At 42.1% G+C, this 23,545-nt stretch overlaps 1 protein-coding gene across 1 annotated transcript; it reads left to right on the plus strand.

Moving 5' to 3' along the window:
* The first annotated feature begins 18,370 nt into the window (after positions 1-18,370).
* Positions 18,371-23,500, plus strand: LOC147450966 (protein YLS7-like). Its single transcript, XM_086519933.1, has 3 exons — positions 18,371-18,986; positions 19,241-19,521; positions 22,324-23,500. The coding sequence occupies exons 1-3, from the start codon at positions 18,746-18,748 to the stop codon at positions 23,110-23,112; spliced, it is 1,311 nt and encodes a 436-aa protein (XP_086376059.1). The 5' UTR covers positions 18,371-18,745; the 3' UTR covers positions 23,113-23,500.
* Positions 23,501-23,545: the final 45 nt, after the last annotated feature.

Genomic DNA, 23,545 nt, shown 5'->3' on the forward strand with positions numbered 1-23,545 from the left:
TCACCACTTGGGAAGCAGTCACCACCAATGCGATCCAATTGGAGGATAATTTAATGATTCAAGGAGAAAGAGTGTCTGTTGAGACTAAATCTATTAGCTTGCAAGCATCAGGGCATCAGCCAATGACCCTAAAGCCTATTGCTAAGGAGCCAAAGATATCTGAGATGACTTTAGCAGATCTCACCAAGGCTATTCAAGAGAGTCTTAGACCCGTCTTAGAGACAATCCTGCTCCGCAAAACAATCATATGTATCCAAGAAGGGAGCAGCAATGGTGCTTAGTATGCTATGGACCGCATAGTACCAGTGAATTCACTACTATTAGAGTAAAATTCAATGGGAACTGCAATGCATGTGGAAGGTATGGTCATCAAGCTAAGGATTGCATAGTATTTAAGCACGCGATGGCCAATAGACCAACCTTAGCATGGACAGACACACCTCGAGTGCCTGCATTGATGTCGGCCCCACCTCTTAAACAAACAACACAACACATGGTCCCTAGGGCCCAAATGTTGTTCAAACAACACCCTTACCACCTCTAGTGCTAGGACCGCAACCACCACATCCGAGAATCACTTATGTGAATCAAGTGGGTTGTGAGTCATCTATTGCTTGTTTGGAAGGCTATGAGGAAGATATAGATCCTAATATCGCCTATGGGATGGATGTGCTTGAAGAAAGTCCACAATACTACATGGAGGACTATTGGGGACAAGTCAAACCTGTATATCAAGTAGCTGCTCTTGCGGCAAGACGCCAAAATATCAATTACAGTGCTAAGAGACCACCTCTTCAATGCTATGAGTGTGGAGGTCCACATTGTGTAGCCAAGTGTCCTATTAGGCTACAAAAGAACGCCACACTAATGCAAACCAATCAAGCGAGCACGTCTACAATGCCTATACTCATGTGTAATCGATGTGGCATAGATCATTTGATTGCCCAATGTCCAAATAATCCAAATGCACCGAAGATCACGCCGTTAAACTTGATTGAAGTTACCGAGGAGCCATCACCAAGTACACCCGTGGTACCAGTAAACGTACTCACATGATCAATGCTCCAAAAACAAAATTATATTCTTGAGGAAAGAGACACGGCATCAATTGCCCAATCTCAGAAAAAGAAGAAAACACCAAGAAAGAGATTGCAAAAAGCGGCGAAGTCAGACCCCAGTTCAAAGACCAACATAGGGACTGGTGACGACCCCGTATATATGAACGACGCTGAAGAAGATTCTGATTCAGGTGAAACCATGGAGACCAAAATGACCACTAACATAGAAACCAACAAGGAAGATCTTCATGAGCCGCAATGGCCAGGATCCAAAAAGAAGATAGGAACTTACCCAAACCCTACAGAGGAGATTGAGCGAGTCAAGCAATTAAGGAGTTTAGTAGAAGATACCCAAAGGGATCTAGAACCAGCACCTAGGAAGATCCAAATTACAGACAGCGTGTTCCCTACGCAACAACAACCTCACCAAGTCCATAGACCCTTAGACATACCTAGTGTCATCCAAGAAGAAAGTGACTTAAAGTCATGGGAAAGTGGACGTACTCACTTCTTGATGGAAAGAATGTTTACAGAGGGACTACCTGATCCTATCGAAGAAATGCAGATCCCATCTTCCCCACGTCAAGGGACTGAAGTCCAAAAGGTGCCGTTAAACATTGCCAAATTGATGGATTTCATGTCTTCAAAAGTTAGAACCACCATCATGTCCAAACTATATAAAGACCCTGAGCTAGTCTCAGCTCTTCGAGCCTTCCTCAATGGAGAACTAAAGTTTGGGCTACCACAATTTGCACAGATGGATGCAGCTGGGGAGATGTCAATAGAGGAGGAACACTTAGATCCACAACCCAACCTAGATGAGAACCTTGTTATAGAAATACCTGTTAACAAGTTGGGACAATACTTTGAGGGTGATGAATCCAATGCGACCATACCAATCACTACTAAGGGATTAACTAATGGAATCCTTGATGGTGGTGCTGGAGTTAGCATTGTGACTAAAAATTGCTGGGAAACTATGGGAAGACCTCACCTTGCGACCACAACCATTGTAGTGAAGATGGCCAATGGGTCTATTGTCAAACCTATTGGGATGCTAGAAGATCTCAAGATCAAGGTCTTTGGACATAAAATAAGGATTACCTTTATTGTTATGGAGTTCTCCAAACACACTATGACATGGGAGATGATCTTAGGACGTCCTTTCATGAGGGAAGCAAAAATGGTGCATGACTAGTCTAAAAACCATGTCTACTTGCAGTTCCAAGATTCTGTCATTCGAGTGGATCTTGTGACGGGTCGAGCACATCCTCTAGGGAACAGGTTTATAATTGATCATAGATCTGACACCACAGTTCACTTGGCCCCATTGCAGTATTGTTACACGTGTAAAGCAGACACTGATGTTGGGGAAGATTCTCCTTATATGGATGTACTACCTAGGATGACTGAGTCGGAAAATGTGAATTGGGTCCACCTAGCAGCAACCATAGACACTTGGGGAAACAAGGGGACGACCTGGGTAACACCTGAGGGGGATGAAATGCCTGTACCCTTAAATATGCTACAAGCAATGCACATAGCTTCTGGCAAGACTCATCCTAATATAACAAAGAGAACATACAAGTGGGTCCCTAAAGCTTCTTTAGCGACCATAGCTAGCGCTAAAAAACAGAAACCTTGTAAGAAACGTACCACTCGCTCCAAGAAATGTAAGAAAATGTAACATTTAATGGCCTAAAATCTTATGTGTAGCGGAATTTAGCATGAACATAGTGGGCATTTCATTAGAGTTGATTCCTAATGAGAATTACAAGAGTGCTTGGGTGGAGAGAGCAACAAAAAGCATAACACCTAGTTAGATAGCATCGACAATACTTTCAAAAGAGAGAGCAATTAAGCTATTGACAACAGTTGAGGACCGGATTTGCATGGAGCCGGTCCCCCCTCCAAAAGGCTTTGTATTATGGTTTCTCCCATCAAGAGAGACATTGTACAATACAATTCTTTGTGTTCCTTCAAGACTAGCTAGTGCAATGAAGATGGAAGCTTCATACACCAAGCAAAACACTTAATCAAACACAACTTGAATTATCCCCGTTCTCAGACCCAAGACCTCACACACCTTCGAAGATGGTGAGAGCTAGCAGGGTATGAGAGTAGATTGAGAGGAAAAAGAAGTATCTTACGAGAAAGAAGTACATCTCCTCACATAATCACTCATATTAGCATAGCTTAGCTTAGTAATTAGCTTGGTAGAGAAGATGAGCATGCATTGAAGCTTGGCTCTTGGTTGGATTTGCATCCACATGCCAAGAGAGAGTTGATGTAGGCTTCTATCTCACAAGCTTGGAGTAGGTGATGAGCTCTCCATTAAAGCTTGGGAGGAGATAGAGTATTTTCTCTTCACACATGGTCAAGTGTGAGAGTGTGTGTGTCAATGCCAAGCAAAAATCAGCCCCCCCCCCTCTCTTGGGCGAGCCCTAGCTGCTAAATAAGTCTGGCTTTTGCCTCATTGGACCTCCCCAGGTCAAGCCAATAGGGATTAAGCAGCATAAGTGATAGCCTTTTGACATGTGTCCCCCTTTCCCCTTTTGTGAGAGCTTTAGGTAATTAAATAATTAAACTAAATTCTCATTGGACCCCTTTGCCTCCTGGCCAATAGGAATCAGGCAAGCCATGGGGCTCCTGAATGCTCATTGGACCCCTTGGGAGACTGCCCAATAGTCTTCTAGGACACTTAATTCTTATTGGTTTCTTTTATTAAATGTTTTTAAATTAATTAAACTAGATTTACTCTAGCTTAATTCTCATTGGTCCACTTCAAGGGTCTTCCAATAGGAATTGGGCACACCTTGTGGGCATCTGGCCTAGGGAGCTGACATGTGTCCCTCATTCCCTTTGTGTAAAGGGAGCCTGTGTGTGTGTGTGTGGCTTTCTCTCTCATCCCCTAGCTTTGGGGCTCGCCCCCTCCCATGTAGGGATGTAGAAAGACTTTTAGGGCACACACTAAGCATCCAATTTTCCCTAGGGTTGACCTTTGGACACAACCTTTGAATTTTGGAACCTTAGCATTTTGGAAGTCTTAATGGGCTGAACCTTAGGGTCTTTTTGGCCCATTGTTTCACATGGCTCTTTTGCAGATGGCCCCCCCTTTGGATCCCTATTTTCCCTCCTTTGGATCCCTACTGTGGCCGGTCTGCTAACTTAACCAATATTCTAGCTTTTTTCTCCCTTGGCACTTCCCCACATTAAATGATCAGTTTAATATGAGAAAATCATTTAGGAGAATTAGATATTGATTATTATGACAGAAAACGTGGCATTGGATTCCTAAACGACTATTGGAAGCGGAAGGCTACTATAAATGAAATGATCAAATCTGGGTGCCAAAACGTAAATTGTGCTCTTACTTGTCACTGGGCCCATGTGAGCTCAATCTCGTAGCTCCAAAACGAATCGACAATCGCGGAATGCTACACACCCGCTCCAGAGCTAGTTTGGGTACCGAAGAAAGAACAATTTGTTCCACCTAGCTCAGGAAGGGGGGAGTCCCATGAAGCTTCCAGCTCCTCATGTAATGCATCCATAGAGGTAAAAGCTTCTCCACCTGCAATAGTGGACCTCCATGAAGCTACAAAAGAACCCACACCTCCCAGTGTTCAAGAATCACCTGATGAACCACTTCAAGTTCGATCCTAGGAGAGTACCTTACCACCCTTGCAACTCGATGAGGCACCTAAGGTAATAGAAAACTAATGGCAAAAATCCTCACCTATTACCAACTGGAACAATTGGTTTCAAAGGGTGACCACATTTCAAACAGTATGACCTACCCAAGGAAGGGGGGAAGTTTTCATTCATGTTATCCTATTGAATTATTTCCCTCTCAATCTTCCTCCCTGACCTCTTAATCTCCAATCTTAGGGAATGTATATATAAAGACTTATACTCACAAAAAACAAAAATAATAAAGAGCAAGAGCAATTAGCAAACGAGTATGCACAATAAAAGTCAAAACATTGACCCAGACCTACACATTTACATCTGGTACACTGAAACAGAAACCTATGTCATCAAACACCTTTGATCCTCAGCACGATAGGAGTGTTTCTGTTTTAGAGTTGAGTGATTAGCAAAGTACCTTTTCCCACTGATGTGCCTCCTCGAGGTATTCCTTGTGTTGACTAGTGTGTATAGGAGCATGTTGCTATTGTTAGGATTTGGACCTTCATGGAATCTTTATCTCGACTCACTCTTCAAATCAAGCGCGACCATCAACACAAACAGGTGGTTCTTGTCCATTAGCATTGCCCCTTATCTTTTTTGCATCTATGATTGTCTGCTTTGATTGTGATTGGTAGCATAATATCCAGCACATTTGCTTAGTGTCAAACATTTAATTCAATGTCATTTTTTGTCATAATCACTTGTCTAGGTTTAAACATCAAGCAAGTCCGACTAAGCTAGTTTGACCAAGTTAGGTGTTAGAGATCTTCTCTTAATACCATGGGGAATGCCTTCCTAATAATCAATGGTTACTTAGGTTCTTAATCCGATTTAGGCAGCATTGTGTGAAATGTACTAGGGCTTTCTAGCGGGCTTAGTCCCTATTGACCTTTAGCTTAAGTATTATAAAGGGAGTTTACTAGTGTGATGAGCCTCGGGAGGGTAACAATGTTATATGACCCCCCAAAGTTACAAAATTAAAATGCTGAAAATGAACAAACAAAAAATCAAAGTGCCACAATGTAAAATCTTAAGCTGGAAGAGAAATCTCAGCTTGATTTGGTACTTCACTCACATGTATCACCTATGGTACTAGAGCCTTAGAGGTTCCCAGTGTGGGCGCTTTTCCTTGAAAAGAAAACAACCCAAGGCATACAAAATAAGCACACACATCAAAATTGAATCACTGTGAAAAGACTTTGGGGGGTCAAAGAAAAGCTAATCAGTCAAGCGATGATTTCATGAGAAATTCCTTTTATCGTAGCTTAACTACAAGGTCTTCTAGGTATAGCCTCTAGTCAGCCCTCGAACATGAAATACTTGGCTCTCGCGATTAAACAACTTAATTGACCAGAGAAAATTAAGAAGCTTACCCATGGTATTAATAATCGATCTCTAGTGCCTTTCGACCGTTAAATTAGCGACCCCAGACTTGTTTAATTTTTTACCTTTACATCTGTTTATGCATTTGATTATATTGCAATTTAATGTTTATTGCTGACAAATTGTTTAAAATTCTGTTACCGATCAATTTGTCTGCCTAAAACTGCATATGCTTTTTAATCGCTTATGAGAATGCAATTACTGTGCCAATGTTGTTTGATTTTGCAGTGACTGAAGAAGGCTAAGGACATTCATCTCAAATGCTCTTCCACCTTGATGAACGATTTTCAACTCAATAGCTTCCGAGGACGGAATCTACATTAGGAAGGGGGGCATGTTAACCCTTACGGCTCACGGACACCCTATCACCTACGATGGACATTGTAACCTATGGCAGACATTGTATTATTTATTTGGTAGAGTCAGGTACCGGGCTTGTCGGTCCAATAAGAAAAGGGTAAGAGTGATCGCCGATGAGAGGCGCACTCTAACTAGAACATTCAAGGGATTAGTTGGCTAAGCATGGGCGCCCAAGTGTGAATGGGGTGAGCTCATATAAAAGTCAACTAAACCTAAAATTCAATGATTCTCTCATTTGTGCAATAGAAGAGTGCTCTTGCTCCATCTCCATCTTCTTCTTCTTCATCTCCTTGTGTGTGTGTGTGTATGTATGCGTGTGTGTGTGAGAGAGAGAGAGAGAGAGTGTGTGCGATCGAGCATTGCGACGATGGCACGGCGGTGGCGAAGCGGTTGAGCACGGCGAAGTGGCGGCTCCTTCTTCTTCGCGGCGAGGAATCCTCCACGAAGCAAGCGTAGAGCGGTGAGTGACACACCATCGCCTTCTTTGAGCTTACTAGTTTAGGCTTGTTGTGTGCTTGGAGCCATTTGTGGCTTGCACACGGTGTATCGGCAAGTTCCTTGCATTGACACGTGCGACATACGCGCACATCTTCTTTTTTTTCTTAGCATTACTCAATGTCACCATGGATTCGGATATCAACATGACTTTTGATTTCGAGCACCATACGTCCAATCCTCCCAATGATTGCTCTCAGCCAAATACTCTCACGGATGGTACGCAAAGCTACGAGAGGAGATGACTCTTAAGAATTTCTTGATATTCAAGAATTCAAGATGTTTTTCCTAATGATTTACCATCAAGATTACCACCGACACAATCTGTGCAACATGGCATAGACGTGGTTGCAGGCAGTAAACCAGTTAGTAAACCATCCTACAAGATGAGTCATTTTGAGGCTGTTAAGGTGGAACGTGAGCTTACTGACTATCTCAGTAGAGGGTTTATTCAACCAAGTTCTTCACCATGGGCTTCTCCTATCCTATTGGTGAAGAAAAAAGATGGTAGTATGCGCATGTGCATCAACTACTGTGATTTAAATGTGGTCACTGTCTGTTAAGAAAAAGTACCCATTACCATGAGTGGATGAGTTGTTTGACTAGCTCACTTATGCTTGTATTTTTACAAAGATAGACTTGCGGTCGGCGGGACATCACCAAGTACACATTCTACTTGTTGCTGATATACCTAAAACTACATTCCGAACAAGGTTTGGACATTATGAATTTTTGGTTATGCCCTTTGGGTTTACCAATGTGCCCGCAACTTTCATGGCACTCATGGATAGTGTCTTGAGACCGTACTTGGGCAAGTTTGTTATCGTTTTACTCGATGACCTTCTTGTATATAGTGCTTCTGAGGTAGGACATTCTTGTATATAGTGCTTCTAAGGAAGAGCACTTGAAACATCTGAGGCAGGAGTTTGAATTGCTAAGAGCAAACAAGTTATATGCCAAAGAGTCAAAGTGTGATTTTCTCAAGGAGGAAATTCACTATCTAGGGCATGTTATCTTAGTCAATGGGCTGCACATGGATCAATCCAAAGTGGATGCCATTCAAAGGGCCTTCTCCCAAAAATCTGGAAGAGTTACATATTTTCTTAGGATTTGCATGTTTTAATCAGAGGTTCGTTAAAAACTATGCTCATATTGATGTGCCAATGACAGACCAGCTGAAAGGCAAAGGGAAAACCTTTTGGTGGATGCCGCTCAACAAAAAAAAATTGATACACTCAAGGATGCATTAGATACAGCTCCTATTCTAGCTATTGTGGATCCTTTGAATCCATTAGTTTTGGAAATGGATGCCAATAACCGTGCTATTGGAGCAGTCCTTCTACAGGCGGGGAGGCCAATTGCATTTGAAAGCAAGAAGCTTGATTTAGTGTAGCAGAATTATTCTGCTTATGAACGCGAACTTTACGCTATAGTGTCTGCCCTAAAGACATGGCGGCATTATTTGTGGAGCTCAGTTTGAGATTATGTTTGACCATGAAAGCATAAAATGGTTTACACAACAAACTGACTTGAAGGATCAAAAGGCCGGGTGGACTGAGATTCTTTAGCAGTATGACGCAAAGCTCCAGTATCATAAAGGATGATACAATGTGGTGGCTGATGCTCTTAGTCATATGCCTGTGATCAACTCTCTTTTGTTCACGGAACTTTGAAGTGAATTTTTGGATTCTTTGAAGGGCAAATATGAGCATGATGCCGCATACTCCAAAGTGTGGAGCCATGTACAAATGAGGGATCCTTATCACTCCAATGATTGTAGTGTTTTGTTAACCTCCACACGCAGTTCTCCTCCGTCGAGTGATGAACTACAGAGATGGAAGAAATTTTCCATAGATGATGGGTACCTACTCCACAAGGAGAGAGTTTGTGTACTGAAGGATGTGGACATTCGACGCCAAATTCGTTGTGAATGTCCAAGTGCAGGGCACCCAGGAATTAAAAAGACTTATGCTCTTGTAAGATGACAGCTTTACTGGCTAGGTTACATGGATTTGTTCAAGACTATGTCTTCCATTCCCAGAAATGTCAAGTTAGCACAACAAATCTCTTGAAGGTAGGAGGACTCTTACATCCTTTGGAGATTCCCAATGGTGAATGGGAAAGTATCTCTATGGATTTTATTGTGGGTTTACCAACCACTGTACGAGGTCATGACTCAGCATGTGTGGTCTTAGACCTGTTGACTAAACTATGCAAGTTTATTCCAACCAAGTCGACCATAAAGAATCCAATATTAGATAATATTTGTGGACAATCTGTACAAGTTGTATGGATTGCCAAGTAACATTGTGAGTGATTGTGATCCCAAGTTTAACAATCATTTTTGGAGGATTGTGTTTAAACAATTGGGTACACAACTCAACCTCATTACAACACATCATCCAGAAACGGATGGTCAAACTGAACGAGTTAACCAAGTGCTAGAGGATATGCTACGAGCATGCATTAGCAAGAAACAAACAGACTGGAAAGAGTATCTACCTCTTCTTGAGTTTGCTTACAACAGTGCTAAGCATGTCACGACCAAATTTAGTCCTTTCATGCTAATGTATGGTTTTCAACTTAGGTCACCAGTTACGGTGGGGTTGGCAACAGTAAAACTCTAGAAGGTCAAAGATTTTATCCAAGACCACATGGATATGCTGAAACTCGCTTGTCAGCATGTCTGACAAGCACAGGATCGATATAAGAAGTATGTTGAGGAGAAACATCGAGAAGTTACCTTCAAGGAGGGGGAAGATGTATTTTTATGTGTGCCAGAGCATTTTAAAAGTCTAAAAATTAGTCCAACCCCTAAATTATCTCCGAGATATTGTGGGCTTTTCAAGATACTCAAGCGAGTTGGTGATCGGGCTTACTAACTCTCATTACAAGCACACTTTCGTGTCCATCCAATATTTTATGTAAGCCGTTTACGTAAATGCTTGCATGGAGACGACAATGTTGTCGACCAACAGATTTTGGTTGATTTCGTTGAACCTCCTACCCCACCACATGAACTTGAGCAAATCCTCAACTATCATGATTTACATACGTGTCATCATGTACGTCGTCAAGCTTTAGTCAAGTGGAAAGATCAACCTAAAGAAGATGCCACTTGGGAAAACATTAATGTTCTTAAGAAGAAGTTTTCCACTTTTGTTTTTGAGGACGAAAACACTTTTCCAAGGGGGGAGTAATGTCATGCCAAGGGCATACCTGGGGGGGTCACGGACCCAGGCCAGGTGACTGGCTGCTAGGGTGGAATAGGGGATTTGAGGGCCAAGGGCTATATATGGGATGTTGGGCAGTGAATCCCAACCAGGGTAGTCCTTTGGGCATTATACTAAGCATGTGCTTGAGGTGCTTGTCGTGCTTGAGCTGACTAAGGTGCTTGAGGTGCTTGCCATGCTTTATGACTAAGGTGCTTAAGGTACTTGTCATGGTTTATGACTAAGGTGCTTAAGGTACCTCATCACTAAGGTGCTTGAGGGTTTGGAGGTGTTCCAAAAAGTCAACAACATCCTTACACAAGGGGGGGGGAGAGAGAGTTCTACAAGTAGGGGCATGAGAGAGAACACACACACACACACACTCACTCGGGGCAAGCCAAGTCTAAAGAAGCAACATGGACACATGTCAAGCTCCTCCCCATGTTTCCCTCATAAGGTGCCTAAAGCCTATTGGTTGGCCTCTGAAGGGGTCCAACAAGAATTTAATTTGTTTACCTTAATTGTTTAAGCATTATTCAAGCCCTCTCTCTTAAAGGGCAAAGGAGGACACTTGTCCAAAGGCTACCTCTATTGCTTGGAATGACCTAGACTTGTGATTGGCTAGGCTTGACATGAGCCAATGAGCTTCAAGCATGAGCTACAACGAGGGGTCGACCCAAGCAAGGAGGGGGTGGCTTGCAAGATACTCTCTCTCTCTCTCTCTCTCTCTCTCTCTCTCTCTCTCTCACACACACACACACACACACACACACACACACACACACACACACACACACACACACACACACTCTCATTCTCATAGTGTGTTTTGCAAGAACTCCGTTTCCTTCTCCAAGCTTGAGAAGTTGAGAGCCTACACCAACAACTCTTGGCTATGGAATGAAAATCCAACCAAGAGCCATGCTCCAAAGTGCATGATTTCCATCTCCTTCATCTCCATTACTAAGCTATTATGCTATGCTAAGCAACAAGAGTAATAACAAGTGAAGAGTCTATTTCTTTCTAGTATGTTACTTCTTCTTCCTCTTCCCTTCCCTCACTCTCTGCTAGCTCTCTCCACCTTTGAAGCAGTGTTCGGGAAAAATTATTTTCGTAAACATGCAAAAATCCCTCCAAGACAAATCTGAACCGGAAATTTTACAATACTAACCAGTTTTTTTTTGCAAAATTACACTATTTTTCATGTATTTTAAGCAAAATTTTCTCCTTCTTGCCCTCCCCTCAACCGGCCACTTTGATTTTGCAATCGGCTCAGAGCTAAGCTGAGGCACACTTTTCCCGAACAATGCTTTGAAGGTGTTTGAGGTCTTGGGATTGAATCCGGGGATATGTTAATGCTTTTGCAAGTTAATTAAGGGCATAATTTTGGTGTATGAAGTCTACCATCTTCATTGCACCAATGAGGTCTCAAGGAACACAAGCTTGTATTGTACCAAGTCTCCCTTTATGGGGGAATCTATAATACAAAAGCCTTTTGGAGGGGGACTGGCTCCACATAAATCCTTTCCTTAACTGTTGTCAATTTCTTTAATCCTTTCTCTCTGTCTTTTCCAAGTATTGTTCATGTCAAGCTAATTAGGTGTAATGTTCATTTTGCTACCTTTGATAATTACTCTTCTTATGCTCTTTAAGAATTCTTTTAAAAAACTTGCTCACTATTATAAATTCAATTTTTGCTACAATCATTGTTATAGCCATATTCCCTTATAAATTTTCTCTTTGACATTTTAATACAATCACTCACACCTGTGATTTTTGAAAGGAAAAAGATTAATTCTTGGATAAATAGTTTGCCTCTTAGAGAAATCAAAACCAAATACATTAACGTTTTTGGACTACATAAGGAGTCCTTAGTAAAGCGTTGGATTTTTGGTGCAATTGTGGACCATTGGATATAGCTTGCATATTAATTCCACATGGCAAAAAACTTTCTTTTTTAATATTTTTTATAGGTTTATGTGAGAGGTGTTGACATTTGTGTACCTCTCTCTTGAAAGAGAGTCATTGAATATTGATTTAGTCATTATTTTTATGCTTTTGAAATATATTCTAATCTAAATAAGCCATTGTTACACTTGTTTCCAAAAAGTGTAATACTTTAATGTGACAAAAAATGTTAGTGTCACTTTCTCATTTTTCCTAGCACAAAAAGCCCTCTCATTATTAAATTTCTCTCAATAGCATTATGTAGGCCATAGTGAACTTTCACCTTGTTTACAACCTTTTCTCAAGGGCCTTGTAAGTGCCAATTGAGCTGTTGTTCTTTGAAAAAAGTTTTGAACCATCACATCGAGCCTAGTCTATGATCTCACCTTTTTCTAAACAAATAGAAATTCCCATTACTCTTCCACTCCATAAGTGAAAACTACTCTCTAATAACTATAAGTCTTATCTAGCATTAAATAATTCACACACGTACACACACACACACACACACAAATCTCGTATGCATTAGGGCCTTATATTTTTAAAATGTTTGCTCTCACAAGCAAGTCATGATCATACAAAGCATGAATAATGGTCATAGTCAAAAGGACAAACATGAATGTAGAGACAAAAACAAAGGACATGGATAACAATTTTTTTGATCCGTTCTATATCTGCATTTCATGTTTAAACAAGAAAGTTGATGATTTTTTTGTTTGCATCAATGATGGTTGCAGGTAAGGATTTCGACTTCTTTTATCTTTGGATTCAATGGCTATTCAATTTATTGATGTATAACTATTTGATGCAGCTACAATACCTCTTTCATTGTTTAGATGTAGCTAAAGCATCTAAAGAGTCATTTTTTCATGTACCTCTTTCAATTTTTAGTTGTGGCTAAAACATCAAAAGTCATTCTCATATGTACATATACTCACAAAAAATTATATGTATGCACCCATTTATATTAGCTTTTGTCAACTCTCTTTTTGAATAGTTTGGTTCAAGTTGTGGATAAAGTATATAAATTAACACTCAAACACACACACATAGGCACAAGTTTCTAAATTGACTTGTCAAATATGATCCAGAGGTTGACAAAGGCATTTCATTATGAGAAGTCTAGGTTGGATGTCTAAGCTAGATATCTATTAGGGGAACCAACTCACAATCCTAATATCCTTGGATTGGCTGGTTTCAGGAAGTAGGTTTTACCATCTCACACTCTCTCTTTTGCTTCTCAGGCTCCTTGCAATGGCAAGTACATTGCTCGAATATAGACTATTAATGACCTAGAAAAGATGATGTAGGTGGATGTACAAATAATATTTTTTTTATCTTTTACGTTAAAGATGCAAAAGAATGCACGGACACGCTTACACACAAACTTTCTTGGTTTGGTATGATATGCAACCACATCTTCGAACCCCTTCGTATTCCTTCTCTATATGAGATGATTATCACTATTTTTTTGTCGGTAACCTCATGTGAGGGTATCACAGATGATGGTTGGGACTTGATTTTTTGAAAATATTGAGTAGATACGAAGGAAATGCTGTCGAAATTCCTACACAAATAAAACAGACATACATAATGTAACTTTGAAATGAACATATTGTAGGTTTCAGGGACATCGATTGGTTTTCTAACATAATGAGCAGTTACCAAGGAATGGCCGTCGAAATTTCTACACATTGATTTTCATACATTTATATTAGCTTTTGTTAACTCTTTTTTTTAATGTTTTGGTTCAAGTTGTGGATAAAGTATATACATTAACACACACACACACACACACACACACACACACACACACACACACACACACACACACACACACACACACACACACACACGGGCACAAGGTTCTAAATTGACTTGTCAAATAAGACCAAGAGGTTGACAAAGGCATTTCATTATTAGAAGTCTAGGTTGGGTGTCTAACCTACATATCTATTAGGGGCACCAACTCACAATCATAATATCTTGGAATTGGCTAGTTTTAGGAAGTAGGTTTTACCATCTCACACTCTCTCCTTTGCTTCTCGGGCTCCTTGTGGCAAGTACATTGCCCGAATGCAGACCATTAATGACCTAGAAAAGATGGCTTCCATTAATGAAAAACTTAGATTAGCTCTTACCATATCTTACAAACAAATCCTTAAAATATCCTCCGTGTACCTAATAAATCATAGTAGACCCTTTTTTGCCAGGGGTGCTAAGAAAAATTGAATTGATATTTGTAAAATATCCAATCTAATATAAGTTAACTTCATGATTTTCGGAACGACTCCCTAGCCCTTGGGATGGAATCTCCCGCCGAACTCACTTCATCTAAAACAAGCGTTTATGTCGTGCTTGTAAATATATATGCTAGTAGCCTTTATCTACGACATTAATTAACAAGGATCTTGAAAGAGCATTTATACACATTGTGTCTTTAAAATGAGGAGACCCCCCCCCCCCCCCCCCCCCCCCCCCCCCCCTCAAAAAACAAAAAAGACAAGGGTGACGTGCTGATTTAGCGACAATAACGCATGGGTATCACACTACCATGCATGTATGCGATCATGAGTCCAATGCAAGGACACACCAACAATTGATTTTCTATAGTCGCTCTCTAACAATAAAAAGCCACTTATTAGAAATATGCCCTGCAAATATTCTGGTCCCCCTTCCCCTTTCCACATCTGCACCCATCCATACGAGAGAGAGAGAGAGAGAGAGAGAGAGAGAGAGAGAGAGAGAGAGAGCTCTGCAAACACGATGTGTGCTCCTGCCTCCCTTGCTTAATTGCTCCCTTGGGTGGCAATCTCCGCCTGCATTGAACCCCTTGTTCAGACATGCAATACCCTTTGCTTCGGCTTAGGAAAGCTGCCTCCACTTCACCCTATCTTGTAACCTCTCGCCTGCGGCCTCTTCTTGCCCCCAACCCTTGGCTGCTCTATAGCGCGTGCGCGCGTGCGCGCACACACACACAGACTGTGGGGTTCAAGCCCGATCTACTTGGTGGGAGTAGTCCTTTAGGTAGGAACGAACACAGACACACACACCAACTCGTTTTTTTAGGTACATGCATGCCACAACTCTTGTAGAGTTGTAGTTAGTTTGTATATATGTAAAAGCTAATTGAATTAAATGTAAGTGTTTGTTTTTTGTTTGGTGTCGGTCTCTCTCTGCACTCTCTTCGCCATGTCTACTGTGCATCTCCATCTGCCATAGCTCCAACACACACACACACACACACACACACACACACACACACACACACACACACACACACACACACACACACACAGAGCAATGGCCCGAGCAACATGAAGCGCACACTGAGGGAGAGAAAGAGGATTTCAACTGCCCACTGCCTTCCCAGAGAGCTGCCCACCGTCTACTAAGCGCATGTGCAATGCTAGAGAGAGAGAGAGAGAGAGAGAGAGAGAGAGAGAGAGAGAGAGAGAGAGAGAGAGAGAGAGAGAGAGAGAGAGCACAATTGGTGACGAATCCCGCGCTAGCAACGCGACAAAGCTGCGCACTTGCTGCCCTATGGCCCTGCATCACCTGCCCGAGGTTGCTAGAAGATAGAAGAGAAAGCGAATGGAATCTCCAACTGATTCCACCTAATTTGCATTTGTTGGCATCGTCGAGATACATGGGTCTCACACTACCATGCATGTATGCCTTCAAAGGGTGCGCACATGAGCCCTTTGACACACTTTTTTTTTCTCAGCTTGCAATTCAAGAGGTTTCCGCAGAAGCCTCTCGCGCACATCCTCTACGTCACAGCCCTCGAAATTGCTCTCTCTCCGTTTGTTTCGTAGTCAAATTGGATAGCGAGCCCTACTTTTATGCATTTGACGTAGTGTTACAAATTTCCCTGCCATGTCATGCTGCAACGGGCTACTTTAAATCTCATGTGTGCACCCCTTTCACGAATTCAATGCAAGGACACACCAGTAGTCGATTTGCTATACTAACTGGGTGATACTTTTATTGAAGGAAGCTAGGAAATTAGGAATTGACATGGGAAATACACGTGAAGGGGAGTTGGAACTTGGAGGTGGCACTTGGTCCCGTGCAGGCTTGGAAATTGAAGGGTGCCCTTGTCCTTCCTAGGGAAGGGGAATTCCCTTAGTTGGCCTTCGGAGAGGAAGGGCCATCATACACTTTGCTCGTCATCATGCAAGGCAAAAATGCACCAACCCGTCACTCGATACCCGTTAATTTTCTTGCTCCTATGAAATATTCACTTGGTTTTGGTGTATCTTTTGTTGTTCCATACTTAAGAGGAGCTAGCATTAGGTATTCTTTAATTAAATTTGATGGTTAGTAAATTTTTAGAATATTGGTATATTATACTTTAGCTCTGTTTGCTCCTCTTCCCCCCAAAAGCATCACCATTAGTTTTCACATCTCTCTCTCTCTCTCTCTCTCTCACACACACACACACACACACACACACACACACACACACACACACACACACACACACACACACACACACATTGTGAGGTAAGGCCCTCTAAGAAAAGGAAGAGGAGGAAGGCAATTCAACGAGGTAAGGCCCTCTAAGAGGAAGAAAGAGGAAGGTGTCTTGGTCAATGCCTATTGCAACAAAGGCTTGGATGACATGATCCAGGATTTTGTGCAAGGGTAGAGGGGCCAAGATGTGGTTCGAGATTCTCTTGGCATATGGTGGCCCTTCAACAGGCATGCTCCTACTTGCATGCTATAGATGCAAGTAGGAGAGAGGGCAGTGGGTGGCGCAAAGAGAGAAAGAAGTGTAAATAGAAAGTGTTCATCTCTCATGTGAAGCCATGCAGAGGCCAGAAATGCGTAGAGAGAGAGAGAGAGAGAGAGAGAGAGAGAGAGAGAGAGAGAGAGAGACTTGTTTCCTTGAGCCTCAATGCTATCTCCTCATTTGCTTTAAAAGATTTATGCCCAAACTCAACTGTAGTCACACATGCGCTAGAGGCTAGGACATTAGAGGAGGAGCTTAGAGGTCGTTAGATTCTAGAATCATCATGCACGTTGCACACATCACGAGTCTGGTTGCATCAGACTTTCCATTGCAAAGCATCTACATCCGTATAAAAAGCATAACTAGTGAGCTGCCACTCTCAAATCTTGTCGCATTTTGATTTTTGAAGGTCTTCATTAAAAATAACATATTAAAAGTGTTATCTCTTCTTTGATTTAGGTGGTAGGATTCAAATTTTCATAAATTTGAACTTATATTTTACCACCTTAGAGCTTAGGCTTTGTCTTTTTTTCTAATATATAAGCAATGCTCAATAGGAGCTATTTATATTAAAGAAGAAGAACACTACAAGTGTCTTGGCTTTTATATGGACCCGCAACTCACCATTACAGACCATGAAAACCCCATGTGCATCACTTGCCACAAGGAGCATAAACACCATAAAGACTAAGATCTTACAGACAATATATTTGGACACAGATCTTGAGCAGCGGATGCCACCACATTGAGGTCCTTGCCACCCCACCCCAACATGTCCAATGGTAGGAAGACAAAACGACACATGGCAACAAATTATAATCTATCGGAGAAACTTCCTACCACCACAAAGCTCAAACTAAAACGAGTCAATCCTGAATGCAGCACATCTAAGTTACACCTTAGAACTTAGGCTCATGTTTTAACTAAGCAACCTTCTACTTTGATTGTTTTTGGGCTATTATATCGAATTTATCTTTGAAGGGCATTTTCAAAACTTGCCCTTCCTCGTGAAGGCTTATTTTCAAAGGACCCGTCTATTGGGAAGGGGCCTCTAAACAACATGCTCTTCACCGGGAAGGCCTATCACAAAAGTGCCATGCATGTGCAGGGCTAGACCCCTAAGGAAGGGTTGCAATTTCCAGCACTGGGACTCCCGTGTGGTGGGTATACCTATGACTTGTTCACGTTTAGAGGTGGGTGCAACTCTCTCTCTCACTCGCACTTGGAAAGTTGGAAGTTGGAAGATCCGTCCTTCTTGTCTTGACTTTGTAAATTTACCTGAAGCCATGTGGCAAGTATGCCGTTGCCCACATCCCGCGCGCGCAACATACACTGCACACTGCACAACATACAGTGCATCCTGCAGGCGACCAAAGTAATGACAGCTCGACCACTATCAGGATCCTGTGATGCCTCTCTCTCTCTCTAGAAAAGCACACCATCTCTCACTTCAAATCTCTGTAAACTTTTAAACACGGCCTCAGAGCCTCTCTCCTTCTACCATTTCCATCAGCGTCACTGGTACTCTCTCTCTCTCCCCCCCCGAGTCCTGCGGTATCTCTGCTAGTTAATAAGTAGGTAGGCCATGAAGAGCACCTCGGCTTTCTGTTACTTTAGTTTTCCTCTCAGATATCTGTCTCAAGTCTCAACGGCGATGAGGGGGACGAGTGGAGGGATGTTTTTCCTCGTTTGAACAAGAGGGTAGGGGGGCCCCAATTTCGGAGGAACATTTGGGGATGCAGGAGCGAAAGAAAGTGTGTGCGCGTGCCGGCGTGTTCTTTTGCTTTACGCTTCTTCCTTAAAATAGAGATGATGTGAGTGCCGGCTAGCACTCCCAGAAGAGCAGGAAGGCCATATCGGCGATGGTTTTCTTGGGCCCTGCGTCCTCTTGGAGCAGCGATGCCCTCAGCAGCGGCTTCCCAATGATGGCCATGAAGAAGGGCTGCAGCGTGGTAATGCTCTGCATGGCCGCCATTGCCCTCATCACATTTGGGCTGGGTATCATGTCGGTCAGCTTCCCAGCCTCGTCCGTGTCGCTGCAGCCCTCCTCGACGGTGTCGACGGTGCGGTCAAACATCCTCATCAACGTGCTTCCCTCCCTCAGTACGCCCCTCTCTCTCCCCTTCTCTCACAGCTTGCCATTGATCACATGCGAGGCCAAGGGCTTGCTTTAGGACAGGTGCTCTTTATGTTAACAGATCTGTTTTAAATAGAGACAAGTGAATTTAATGTCAGATCTTGAGCTTAGTGCAATAAGTGAGCGTCTGCTTGCTGCAGGAGATCAAGGGATTTTTGTGCTCATCTTGGTATATGCAAATTTTTTTTCTGACATAGCCATTTGCTGCGAACGCACGCAGGGGAATGCGACTTGTGGAAAGGCAGATGGGTGAAAGACAAGAAGATGAAGCCGTTGTACGCCAACAATTCGTGTCCCGTGTTGACAGCCACACAGAACTGCGAGGGGAATGGGCGGCCCGACAAGAAATATGTCAAATGGCGATGGCAGCCACAGGGGTGCGACTTGCCGCGCTTCGATGCGGATCTCTTCTTCCGCTTGCTGCGGGGCAAGAAGCTGGCCTTCATAGGTGACTCTGTTGCACGCAACCACATGGAGTCTCTCATGTGCATTCTCTGGCAGGTTCTTCTCCTTTTACTGTTTCTTCTCTGTTGCTTTTTATACCTTTGTGTGGATGCATATGCAGTTGTGCTCATGAGACATTCAAAAGTACACTTGTGTAAAGGAAGCTTTGGGGAAAGCAAAGATGCTCAATGCTCCCAAGGAGAATTTACTTTTTTATGTAGGGAATAACTTGAATGCCACTCAATGCTCCAAAAATAACCTAGGTTTAGTGTAATCCTAGCCATAAATTTTAAGATTTACCTCTTAAATTTTGAATTTGAAGGTGAGAAAATCTAGAAATTAGTATAAAAACCTTTAAATATACTCGATTGACCCGTAAAATTTTTCATACGTAGCCTTTTCAAGTTTTTGGAAAAAAATTGTTTTTGAGCACGGACGCCACTCTTAACAGTTTGCTACTTGCAGTGGCCTCAAGGAGAGCTGCATTATGAGCCCCTTGTTAAAAACACAAAATGTGCGAGGGTGAGTGCCTACTTTGTATATGAGCATTTTTGGGTGAAGGAATGGGTCAAATAAGCTTTAGTTTACTTCTGCTATTGGGTCTACATTGTATGTCCCTTAGCCAAAGCGTAAGTTTTTTGGTTAGCATAGCAAAAATTGTGGTTAGATACTATTAGAACTACATATTCTCAAGCATGTATGAGTGGTCGCATCGGCCATGACACAAATAGATTTGGCAACTTGATTGGTGATCGGTCTTGCTAGGTAACTCAAAAAAGTTAGGGTCAACAATCGAACATACAATTTGATGAAGGTTTTAATCATAATCCACTACATATTATGACTTTCGAGGAGGATCTTATTTGGCTTAGTTTGTAAGATGCTTGAATTCAATGCATCCTCTGAAGTGGCCACATTATTGTGGAACTCTTATGTCTTGTGATATAAGCATTGTTCAACACTAGTTTCGGTATTGACTCCTTGAGATTTTTGTACCCTTAAAAAAATTGCACTGAGTATCTGAAGATTAGCTACCATATAGTAATGATAGTAAGAAAAAAATTTGTGTATATATGTATTTAATTATGTGGATGTGTGGGCACTGGGTCCAAACTCCAATTTTATCGATTTATTTACAAAGTAAAGCATAGCCTATGTAATTTCATGTTGCATCATAGCATAGATGCATAAAAGCTATTTTAAGTACCAAAAGTAACCAAACCACAAATAGGAGATTTTGCTACATTGCAAAATTAGTGTGCAAGTAAAGTGGTCTGTTGGTTTAAAAGGCATAATTTGTAAAAGTAGACACGACTTTAAATTTTTTTATTTGATATTGATAAGGCATAGCTTTGCAAATATCAATTATAATAGATAGTTCCTCAAGAGAAAAAATAATGAGCTGCTATCTTGTCAAAGATACCATAATTAAGGTAGAAATAAGAAGCTTTATAGCCAAGTAGAAATAAACATCACTTGAACAACTTTCTCATTCTACAAAGCAGAAATGTTACTGCCACAATACATAAAAAACATGCTAAATTAAACCTGAACTATAAATTTATGGTGATCTTTTCTACTCTTTTATCACTCAAATGATTACAAAATTTTCTCCCCTTAAAGTATATGACCAAATTTTGTAGATGATCTCTTTCAAGAGGAGAGCTCAATCCCATCAAGCAAAAAAATTGTTGTTAATATTTCACATTTAGAGAGACCCATAAATTCGGTGTAATGATTGAGATGGTATTGATATATGTACTATATCTTTCTCAAAGGTTATCACATTTTTCCTTCTCCATATGTCCTTCATTGCATTGAGCTCGTGTCTAATTGCTATCATTATGACTATCTTTAATGTGTAGATGTATGCCTGATTTGCATGCTAGGAAATGTGGCATGTGACCTACACCACCGACCCTTTGTCCATACATAGAAGGATGTACAAGAGTATGAATGCCTTGTGTTGGGGGCTCGGGCATGTGACATGTAATAAGAGATATGAATGAGCTTGTTTGTAATTACTCGAGGAATGTTGGACTTTTAAATAAGCTTACTTGGGAATTGTGAGAGTAGCAATTGCAATTACATTGAGACCCTAGGCCGGTAGACCGAAACATAAGTGGTTGAGTTTAGCTCCCCTTTAGACACAAGGTTTTCTTCTCCATTTTTACAATTGTGAGGGGCAAAAACCTAGTTGCAATGCTTGTAAATTTTGACAATACTTTTGATTGGAAGAAAGATCACTAGGTAGAGGGTATGAGCATTGCCATCGCTCTTTGATCGATGTTAAATGTTGTCCTCTTTGGGAGTAAAGAAACGATGCTTATTTGAGGCCTCCCAAAAGAAGATTTGTATGCCTATCGTCCTTTTTCTCGAAGGCCTCTTGTAGCATGGCAACGACACAATGCTACATAAGGCTTAAGGAATGCATGGAAACTCTTGGGAGCGATTGCTGACTGTTGGATAAAGCTTGTGAACTAGTGCCACGTGGCAAGTTGATGATGGCAAACTTTCTTTCTTCCTATTTCTTGTAAGAGGGGCAAGAACTAGGCAGGGTGATGGAGGCCAATGTGCACTTACACTTGTTTTGTATGTTTTTGGCCTACACAAGGCCTTAGCAAACCATGGAATTCTTGGGAGCAATTGTGGACCGCTGGATCAGTCTTGCCGATTAATGCCAGATGGCAAGCTCTAATGATGGCAAAGCTTTTGTCTCACTCTTTCTTACTAAAGCATGGTGTTGTGTAGATGTAGGCCATGTGAGAGGGTCATAATTGGTTTTTCGACTTCTATAAAGAGGGACATTTGAGTACCAACTGTTGACTAAACGGATGCAATTTGTTTGTATGTCGGCAGACTGAAGTGCCGGAGAACAAAGGGTCCAGGAGAATGCAGAGATGGTATTTCCGTTCACACCAGGTGACCGTCATCCGCATTTGGTCCGCCTGGCTGGTCAACATCACCAATGAAGCATATGCTTTTGCACCCGCCAATTTGACCAAGCTCCACTTGGAGCAGGCTGACCACGCCTTCATGGACTTCCTGGCCTCCCTCGACGTGCTCGTCGTCTCTGCCGGCCACTGGTTCGCCAAACGGACCGCCTTTGTCCTCGATGGACGTATCGTCGGCGGCCAGCTCTGGTCACACAAACGCCTCCCTTCCCGTTCTATGCAGAACCCAGCGGCCCTTGCCATAGCCTTGAGCACAGCACTCCTGGCCATCACTAGCCATCCTCATTACAAAGGCCTCACCATTCTACGAACCTACTCTCCCGACCACTACGAGGGTGGCGCTTGGAACACCGGCGGTTCTTGCACTGGCAAGACCAGGCCTCTCACTGACTCTCAGCTGGTTGCTAATGCCTACACTGATCTCATGCGCCAACATCAGCTCAACGCCTTCTTCTCTGCCCAGAGAAACATCACAAATCAATCGAAATTGCGCCTCCTTGACATCACACCCGTCTTTGCCTACCGTGCGGACGGTCATCCTGGCCCGTACCGTAGTCGAGACCCCAACAAGGTCATCAAGAGAGGGCCCCACGGCGAGCCACCACCGCAGGATTGCTTGCATTGGTGCATGCCTGGCCCCATTGATATTTGGAATGATTTTCTTCTGCAAATTCTTCAGAAGGAGATGTCTTAGTGCAAGCCAGCATTATATGTTCAAGAGTACAAGCATCCGTCGAAATGAGTTGGCAATGCAAGCGCGGATTCGAACGCAACTGAAGAAATATTTTTGTGCATGCGGGGCTGTAATAAGACATCAATGGAGAGTTAGCCGAGAGTAAAGAATAGATGTACAGAAGTGCATCAGATCCCCACTTTCTTTTCAGCTCTACAAAGAAGAGAGGAGGTATGATTTCAACAACTTCCATTCAAATGTACACTCATTATTTTTTTGTACACGCCATAATTTACTCAATCAGGCCCTTCTCTTGTAGAGACTTGTATTCCGAGGGGCTCGACTCACACTTTCTTCTGTGATTTTTTACTGGTCTTTTCTCTGTTAAGCTGTGAGGTCAAGTTTGCCAGTTGTGTTCTAATTTATCACATCTACGAGGATGAGCAAGTATGAT

Source organism: Adiantum capillus-veneris, chromosome 9 (genome assembly GCF_014529385.1).
Source record: "Adiantum capillus-veneris isolate H3 chromosome 9, ASM1452938v2, whole genome shotgun sequence".
Taxonomy (NCBI): Eukaryota; Viridiplantae; Streptophyta; class Polypodiopsida; order Polypodiales; family Pteridaceae; genus Adiantum; species Adiantum capillus-veneris.

Bases quoted from the DNA above. Each gene is read 5' to 3' on its own strand.
- LOC147450966 (XM_086519933.1), top strand. From the start codon at position 18,746: ATGGTTTTCTTGGGCCCTGCGTCCTCTTGGAGCAGCGATGCCCTCAGC. The intron at 18,987-19,240 runs GTACGCCCCTCT...GAACGCACGCAG, and splicing joins CAACGTGCTTCCCTCCCTCA to GGGAATGCGACTTGTGGAAA. The intron at 19,522-22,323 runs GTTCTTCTCCTT...GTATGTCGGCAG, and splicing joins TCATGTGCATTCTCTGGCAG to ACTGAAGTGCCGGAGAACAA.